The sequence below is a fragment of the Pelodiscus sinensis genome, chromosome 20 (genome assembly GCF_052426305.1).
Source record: "Pelodiscus sinensis isolate ZL-2025 chromosome 20, ASM5242630v1, whole genome shotgun sequence".
In the NCBI taxonomy this organism is placed as follows: Eukaryota; Metazoa; Chordata; order Testudines; family Trionychidae; genus Pelodiscus; species Pelodiscus sinensis.
In genome coordinates this window covers 30,549,479-30,558,255 of record NC_143071.1, presented here as the reverse complement: position 1 = coordinate 30,558,255, position 8,777 = coordinate 30,549,479, and the positions used below count along the sequence as shown (strand labels likewise).

General features: G+C 45.9%; 1 protein-coding gene across 1 annotated transcript in view; it reads right to left on the bottom strand.

Annotated features, from left to right (window-relative positions):
- Positions 1–5,220: 5,220 nt before the first annotated feature.
- LOC102445983 (myosin heavy chain, skeletal muscle, adult) overlaps positions 5,221–8,777 on the bottom strand; it is a 43,775-nt gene continuing 40,218 nt past the window's right edge. Inside the window, exons 36-40 of the mRNA XM_006130512.5 lie at positions 8,331–8,456; positions 8,067–8,237; positions 7,879–7,983; positions 7,490–7,585; positions 5,221–5,506 (exon numbers count right to left, since the gene is read on the bottom strand). Of these exons, the coding sequence (XP_006130574.2) occupies positions 5,354–5,506; positions 7,490–7,585; positions 7,879–7,983; positions 8,067–8,237; positions 8,331–8,456 (651 nt within the window). The 3' untranslated portion in view covers positions 5,221–5,353. The remainder of the gene's footprint in view (positions 5,507–7,489; positions 7,586–7,878; positions 7,984–8,066; positions 8,238–8,330; positions 8,457–8,777) is intronic.

Sequence of the window (8,777 nt, the reverse complement as noted above, 5' to 3'; positions counted from 1 at the left end):
CCCCTATGTAAGGGAAATACGGCCCAGCGGCCGAGTCTATACTGCCCCCTATGTAAGGGAAATATGGCCCAGCGGGCCAAGTCTATACTGCCCCCTATGTAAGGGAAATATGGCCCAGCGGCCGAGTCTATACTGCCCCCTATGTAAGGGAAATACGGCCCAGCGGCCGAGTCTATACTGCCCCCTATGTAAGGGAAATACGGCCCAGCGGCCGAGTCTATCCTGCCCCCTATCTGGGGGAAATATGGCACCGCAGCTGAGTCTCTAATACCCCTTGTCTGGGGTGCAAGGGTAAGGGGGGGCTGGCTCCAGCCCAGGCTCAGCAGGGAGTTACCTCCGAAGCATGCTGATGTCTCTGGGATACCTCCTGCTCCCTGCCCTGGGCTGCTTCCTACCCCCATCTGCTGGCTGACCCCATCCCCACCTGGGATGGCAAATGCTGCAGCGTTGGAGGCTGCTGTTGGTGTGGCGGCAGCAGCAGATGTGGCTGCTATAGCTGGTGCAGCAGTAGTGGTGGGTGCTGCAGCTGTGGAAGTGGCCCGTGGCTGGTGCAGCAGCTGTGGCTACAGCGGCTCTGGCTCTTGTGGCAGCTCTCTCTGGGGCGGCAGCTGCTACGGCGGAAGCTCTGGTTCGTGAGGCGGCTCTGGCGGGTCCCACGAGGGTGGTTGTTTCTGGGCTCTGGCAGGAGCTCCTTCCCCTTCCGTGGTCAGCCCTGACTGAGCTTCTCCACCAGCCTTTATCCTAACCCTGTGGCTGGAACATGCCCAGCAGGGCCTCGGGGGAGGGACCTTCTCAGCCCAGCAAGCCTGGTTAATGCCTCTATTGCCAGTGCGGGTTGATACACCCCATCACAGTCAGCAATTAGAAATTTCAGCAATTTATAAATTAAAATTTTCAACATTTTTCAAATAAAATATTTCACAAAAAATTAATTAAAAATAGTTATATTTTGAATCCTGCAAAATAGAAATATCTTCAAAATCTTTCACAAAATAGCATTTGACATTTAACCAGCTCTGATCATCTTCCTGCACTCTTCTGTATGCCTTTCAATCCCACCTTCCCATACCACTTGCACCCAGCCACCCATAGAGCCAAACCCTCACAGGGCTAGATTCATAAAAGTACTTAGTTGCTTAAGTCTGGATTTAGGCTACAAAGTCCCCGTTTTGGTTCCCATATGCAATCCACAAAAATGCCTGCTGAATCCATCTAAACTCACTTGGGGTCTAAGTTTTTGCAATGAAAATTCCCTCGAGTCTGTGTCTCTGTCTCCCTCTAGGTTTCTGGCTAAGCCCCAGAATTATGCACAAACTAAGGAAGAAAAGTGGCTACCCAGTGCCACCTAAGTCCAGTAGCCGCGCTTAAGAGGTCAGTTACTGAACGGAGCCATGCACATGAATTCATACAACAGGGCTGAAGAGGTGAAAGAAGAGGAGGAGAAGAGTCTCCTTTATAAACTCATGTTGATTGACATTACTTATATTACTCTCCTTTAATTCTTTATTAATACAGTCCTGTATCAGACACCCTGTTATCTTGCCCATGTTTGGTGGTAGGCTAACAGGCCTATTATTATCTGGATCATCCCATAAGTCTTTAAATATTGGCAAAATAGTATTTCTTCCAGTCTTCAGAAACTTCCTCAAGGTTTCAAAACACATTGAAAAATCAATATTAATAGTCTAGTGAACCTCAGTCTGTGCTTTTAAACCTCCAAGAGTGAGATTATGCAGACCTCCTGAGTTAAACGCTAGTTTTAGAAGCAGCTGTTTAACATTCTGCTGAGTTTCTATTAAAATGGCAGCAGTGGTTCAGAATTATCATAGGTGGTGGCTACATAGTATCTGTTTTCCCCTCAAATATAGAACAAAAGCTTTTATTGAACACTCTTGCATTTTCTGCATTATTATTGACAGTGCTGCCATTGCTAACCAGTAATGGACCAATAACATTCTGAGAATTGTTTTGTTTCTAATATAATTTTTAAAACCCCTTATTGCCCTTAACTTCTTGGCCATAGATTTCTCTTCATGTCCTTTTACTTCCCTAACTATTTCCTATAGTTCCTACCTTTTGAGTTATATTCTCTGCCATCAAATTCTCCTGTCGTCCATTTCCTATCAAATTATTTTTATTAATACTACTGTTATCTTAAAGATGCATTTATTTTCTATCTAAGATAGATTGACCTTTTTAACCAGTCTCTCTCTCTTTGTCAATTCTGGGATTGAGGGTTTTTGGCTATACAGTAAAGTCTTCTTAAACCATTCCTAATTATCTTTCACAATTTTAAGTTTAAATACTCTTTCCCAAATAACTTGGCTCATCATAGTTTTCAGCTTTGTGCAAATGTTCCTTTTAAACCAACAAAGTACATATGCATTTCTGGTTTGGATTTTATTCTGCTTGTGTAACCCACACACCTAGGCTATGTCTACATTGGCGGGTTATTGCGCAAGAAGGGCCGGTCTTCCGCAGAGAGTCCACACTGCCCACTTGCTCTTGTGCAAGAAGATTTACAGTAAAGAGTGGTAGGAGAGGGCTTCTTGCATAAGAGCTATGCTCTTTTCTAACAGGTGTAAGTCCTCTTGTGCAAGAGGGCAGTGTGGATGAGCAACAGGGGTTTCTTGCGCAAGAAAGCCCTATGACTAAAATGGCCATCAGAGGTTTCTTGCGCAAGAGAACGTCCACACTGCTATGGATGCTCTTGCGCAAAAGCACATCTCGCACATGGCAGTGTGGACGTATTCTTGCACAAGAACCCTTGTGGAAGATGTTCTTGTGCAAGAAACCGCCAGCGTAGACATAGCCCTAGTGTGGTTACTGAGCAATGAAAGTGGTACCTAGACCACAGCAACAGTTAAGGCCACGAGACCTCCACAAGCTGAGAAGCAGTTAGCTTTTAGCTCAGAGGGTAGAGGCTCCTATACTCCACTTCAGAGATCCCAGGTTCAAATCCACCTGGTGGCAGATACACTTGCACATAACAAAAGTATAATCAAATCATAGGACTGGAAGGGAAGGTACCTTGAGACTTCATCAATTATAGTATCCTGCACTCATGGCAGGCCCAAGCAGTGGCTAGACCAGGACTCTGTGCTCATTTAGTTTGTCCTGCTGTGTAACATAGGCCAGAGAACTGCCTCAGGGTAATTCCTGGACCAGACCAGGCCTGCTGATGTGGGGAGAGAGGACAAAGAGGACATCTGCCCTGGGGCCCAGTGATTCAAAAGGGCCCAGAGCCCTAGACCCTTTAAATGACTGCCTGAGCCCCAGGTGGCACTGAAGGACTGGCGATAGGAGGCTAGTGTTAGCCCTGCCACTTCTGCCCAAGGCACTGCTCCTTCTACAAGCCTGGGATCAGCTCCTTCTCCCACCTTGCCCAGGTGCCCAGCAAGTCTTTCATACACACACACACACACACACACACACACACACACACACACACACACACACACACACACACACACACACACACACACACACAGATCCTTTAGAAAAATATCCACTCGACTTAAAAATTGTCAGGGATGGAGAATCCACTATGACCTTCTTACACGGGTTAATTACGCTCACTGTTTAAAATGTGCACTTTATGTCTAGTCTGAGTTTGTCTAGTTCAAATGCCAGGCATATTCGACCTTTCTGTGCTAGACTGAAGAGCCCAGTATTAACTATTTGTTCCCCATGTAGGTACTTACTGACTAGCATCAAGCCACTCCCTAACTTTCTCTTCGTTAAAACACACATTTGCCGCCTTTCCACTCCCATCCCACACTCATTTCTCTGTTCCACATGATCCCTGCTTTCCTTCCAGTCCCAACACTCACCTCACCCACTTTTCAGCATCTCCTTCCTCTTCCTTAGGAGCTTGGCTCCCCATCTCCCACTCCCTACAAGCCACCTTCCCTTCTCTGACCCTATGCTCCATCTACTCGTCCCCTATTCTGTTCAAAGCTTCAGTATTGCTATTTTCCCTATGACATTTATTTGGGCTTCAGGACAGGAGTCAGTTTTTCAGGGTGAGGCAGGAGGTGGGGGTGCAGGAGTCAGGGCAAGGAGGTAGAAGGTGAGGGGCACATGCGAGGGGATTGGAGGTTCAGGGCAGAGAGGGAGGAATGCTCCCACCCTGTGATCATTTGTGAGTGTAACTGTCCCTTCTATCACACATCCCGATTCCATTTGATGCGAAACAGTTGCATTCCACACATAGCCCATTGTCCTGGCACAGTGACCATGCTTTGAGAGGAAGCTGCATGCCATATTTTATGGTCCAAGCTCTTATCATTTAGGAGGAGCTCTTAAACAAATGGACTTAAGACCGGAGGGACACACAGACGGCCACACAAATGCTCTCAAACATATAGTAGATTGGACAAGGGAGAGCTACCCTAACGCTGCATTATTGGGTATGGGTTGTCTGGACATCATGTTGGTTACATATGATTTGTTTGTGGTAATGGTGATACCGAGTTGTGAGTAGGTATGTGTGAGAAGGTGAGCTATGTAGCTACATGGCTGTATGCTTTATTTTGTAATTTTTGCGTTGGAAATAAGTTACCCATAATAGCCTGAAACTGTAACACATTTTTCTGCATATTTGAATTTCCCTGGATTCTTTGCATTTTGAAACTGAAGATATTGCAAAGGGGGCAGAGAGACCAATTGTAAAGTTTCAAGTTGTCCACCTATCTCCTGTGACGACTCCTCTTGCCTCCATCCCCATCAAAAGTTTCATCCAACAACTGAAATGGATTGGGCAGCCTTAGACTCTCAAGTAAGAGACGCTCCCTCGCTGACCTGAAAGCCTTTTATCGACCTCCCCGTTATGCCTCGTAGGATGAGGTTTACCGGGGAGGTCGATAAAGGGCTTTCATGTTGGCAGGGGAGCGTCCAGACTAGCGCGCTGAGCCGACAAACAGCTGATCAGCTGTTTATCGGCTCAGCGCAGCAGCCATTTAAATTTAAATGAAGCCGCAATTATTTAAATTGCGGCTTCATTTCCCTTTGCCAAACAAACAAATCTACATGGCTCCGTCGACGGAGCCATGTAGTTTAGATGTACCCTAGGAGTTCCAAAGCTAAAACCTGTGCAATTATTTGCAAGTGTAGGGATAAGTGTCGCATGTATGTTTGATTGTACAAATGTATCTTGTAAATGCACAAACCTTAACAAAACTCCAAAGCTAATGATTACAACACAAAAGCCACTTCTGATTCTTTGTATGCAAAGGTCTCTATAATCTTTATTTGCTAGACACGGGAAAGAATAAACAATAAATACAAAGCAGAGTGACAGAGTTTTACATTTTGTGCATCTCTTCAGTCACTTTGCAGCATGGTGACATCCTCACTCTTCTCCTTCAATCTTCCTGTGAATCTCGCGGCTCTTCACCCGGAGTTTGTTGACCTGGGACTCCGCAATGTCAGCTCGCTCCTCAGCCTCTTCCAGCTCGTGCTGGATCTTGCGGAACTTGGTGAGGTTGACGTTGGACAGTTCCTCCTGAGGAAGGAGAGAGAGTTGAGAAAACCCAAGTACTGCCCCTCCCCCTGCATCTGGGACTTACTAGCATGTGATTGTTTCCTAAGGGGACATGGAAGGCCCAGACTGTCACCCACTGACTGTTTCTTATCTAAAATGTAAGCACAGACCTTCCAACTCTTGCTTTTTTCTATTTCTTTTAAATCATTAAAATCAAATTGAAAATAGATTTCCAAAGATTTTAGAGTGATTTTTCTTGAGATTTATACATTCAATTATAACTCCTTTTACCTAACCAAATCATTTTAAAGCAATCCTATATTTTATTTTAAATACAGATAAATGACAGTAAATGCTTAATTGTTACCAACAATATGCTGCGTGATAGACATAGAAACGAAAGCATCCCATTTAGAAACGTACTGCATCCAGTACAGCATCCTGTGAGTCCTTCAGGTCGATAATCTCCCAGGTTTAGAGTTAGACTATCAACAAATTACTCTTCCTCATAACATACATCCAGCTTCCTCCAGCTAGAATGAGGTGCACCATTCAAAGGGAGGGAGGAAGGTTGGCACTCAATTAATGGAGCTTGTGCAGTGTTAGAGGCTCTCTACCCCTCTCGCGCAGGGTGGAATGGAGCGAGAGATGTCCATTTTAACTGTGCATGTATTATATAGAAAGACAATGCTAGTAGTTTAATTGTACTGTGAAATTTCTTGTAAGGGAGTTTCTTCATTCCCCTAAGCACAGAAATCATGGGCAGGAAGTTACCCCAAAGTAGCAGAGCTGGTGTCAACTAAGCTCAGTTTGCCAGTAGGGCTGAGCCCTGCAGGGTGGCAGAAGTACAATCTTTCCCCTGAAGACTTTCTCTCAGAAATGGGGGGCAGTGGCTCTTTCTAATGTTCCCACAGGTTGGGAGATGAGGAATGGAGCTGGCAGAGCTGTCCCTTGAGTACAGTGAATCAGGGCAGGGGTGAATCAGGGCAGGGCAGGGCAGGGGTGCATGCGCGTGGCACCACCGCATATGCGCTGTGGCAAAAGGGGGCCCCGTGAAATTGTGCTGCCCTGGGCCCCGCAAAATGGTCATCTGCCCCTGAATCAGGGTAACTGCTCTGGGCCCCACAATTTGGGGGAGCCCCATGCTTCAGTGAGCATGTATCATGTGGGACTTGACTCAGTCTTTGGCAGTGGCAACGGCAATCCCAGCCTGCCTCGCTCAGCTCTGTCCTGACCAGGGTCAGAGCCAAAGCAAGGAGTCAGACTAGCATGGTCAAAATGGCCAGCTGAGTCTAACCACTCTCCATCTCTTCTACCCCAGCTACTTTTAAAAGGATCAGTGGAATTCTATTTAATATAAGGAGCAGAGCAAAACTGCTCTTTCCTTTGGGGTAGATGTCCCTGGGTAGGACTTGGAAGATGCCAAAACCATTTTTGACTATTATATATTCATCTGTTGGTTCTGTTTGTCTTGGTAGCTATGATTGTTAAAGGCTTAATTCGAGCAAGGCTCACATGTAAGCAGGAAGGGAGACAATAGCTTCAGATGGCACCATACACCCACACATAAAGCTGGTCTTGGTCCCTTTGAAGTGTCCCTCTGACCATGCTAAGCTCAACATCTGGGTTTGGTATAGAGGCATGCGGAACCCAAGGTAGGAAACTGAAACAGCAGAGCTTAGGAGTGGAAAATCCTGAGCCACTGAAGTATAGGGAGAGAAGGTGATATAAGGACTCCGTGAAATCAGTCTGCATCCTAGACCCAGAAAAGGGGATGTCTGGATGAGCTAAGCCTACAAACTGAGGGGTAACATAGCTTTGCATGTAGACTGTTGTGTGAAGAACCTTCTCCTCTTGTTATACAGCCCTTCTGCTGAGATTAAACAATACTTTGTTTTGAGATGGCTGTTGGATTCACAGCTCCTGAAGAAAATACTTGCAAGGGAGCTGAATCTGTCAGGCCTGCTGAAGAATCACAGAATCATTCCTCCAAGTGATACTTACGGACTCCTCAGATTGTCTCTTGTAAGCTTTCACTTTCAGTTGGAGCTTGTCTACCAGATCCTGCAGCCTGAGAACATTCTTGCGGTCTTCCTCAGTCTACAAAGAGTTTGCAATGGAAGAGATTCAAGTCATTTCCAAAGCATGTGTCTATGTCCTTATTAGGTAAAGGCACATTCTGTATAAAATATTTTGGTAAATATGTAAGCTGGATAATAAAGATTCAAACGTAAATGACTACCTGTTGCACTCTTTCTTTTGTTCCATAGTACTCCTGTAAACTGACTTCCTGTCTGAGAATTCTAATAAAACTCCTCCCCTGTAGGTTCAGGTGCAAACAGTTTATGTTCCCCAGAGAAGGATGTGGCAGCACAGTGGCCCTCCCTCCTTACCTGGTAGGTCAGTTCCTTTACTCTTCTCTCATACTTGCGAACCCCCTTAATAGCATCAGCGCTGCGTTTCTGCTCATTGTCAACCTCACCTTCCAGCTCACGCACCTGAAACGAGAAATGCATTGTTGTGTTTCACTGGGACCGACATAGGAAATGCTTCCACGTGCACAAATATGAGGAACACGCACTCTGGCCTCCAGTTTCTGGATTTGCTTCTTGCCACCCTTCAGTGCCAGCTGCTCCGCCTCGTCCAGCCGGTGCTGCAGGTCCTTCACCGTCTGGTCCAGGTTCTTCTTCATCCTCTCCAGGTGGGCGCTGGTGTCCTGCTCCTTCTTCAGCTCCTCCGCCATCATGGCTGCCTAGTGAGCAAAGAGAGGAAACCGATTCAGAAAACCAACCCTGTTGGGTGAAAACACGGCCATGCTCTCCACTGAAAGGTGCCTTCAACTCACATCAGTGATTGCTTTCTTGGCCTTCTCTTCTGCATTGCGTGCCTCCTGGATTGTCTCCTCCATTTCACTCTGGAGCTGGGAAATGTCAGTTTCCAGCTTCTTCTTTGTGTTGATCAGACTGGTGTTCTGTTTAACAACAACAATAGAAAAGATATTTTTCCCATTTGCCCCAAATATCGATTCTTGAGCATGCCTCAATATTTGTATTTAGTATACAGGATACAATGAATATTTTTCCACAGCAGAATTCTCTTCCAAACACCTCGTCCCTGCCGAACATGAACAGCTAGTCAGAGATGTGCTGTGAATATTTGAAGGGCTCTCACAATCCTGACCCCCAGCCTGGGACAAGCCTATGCACCAATTATTGTAATGTGGCCCATTACAAAACAGAATAATCTCTGGTTCAAAACACTTCCTCAGCCCCAGGGACTGACAGAAATGACT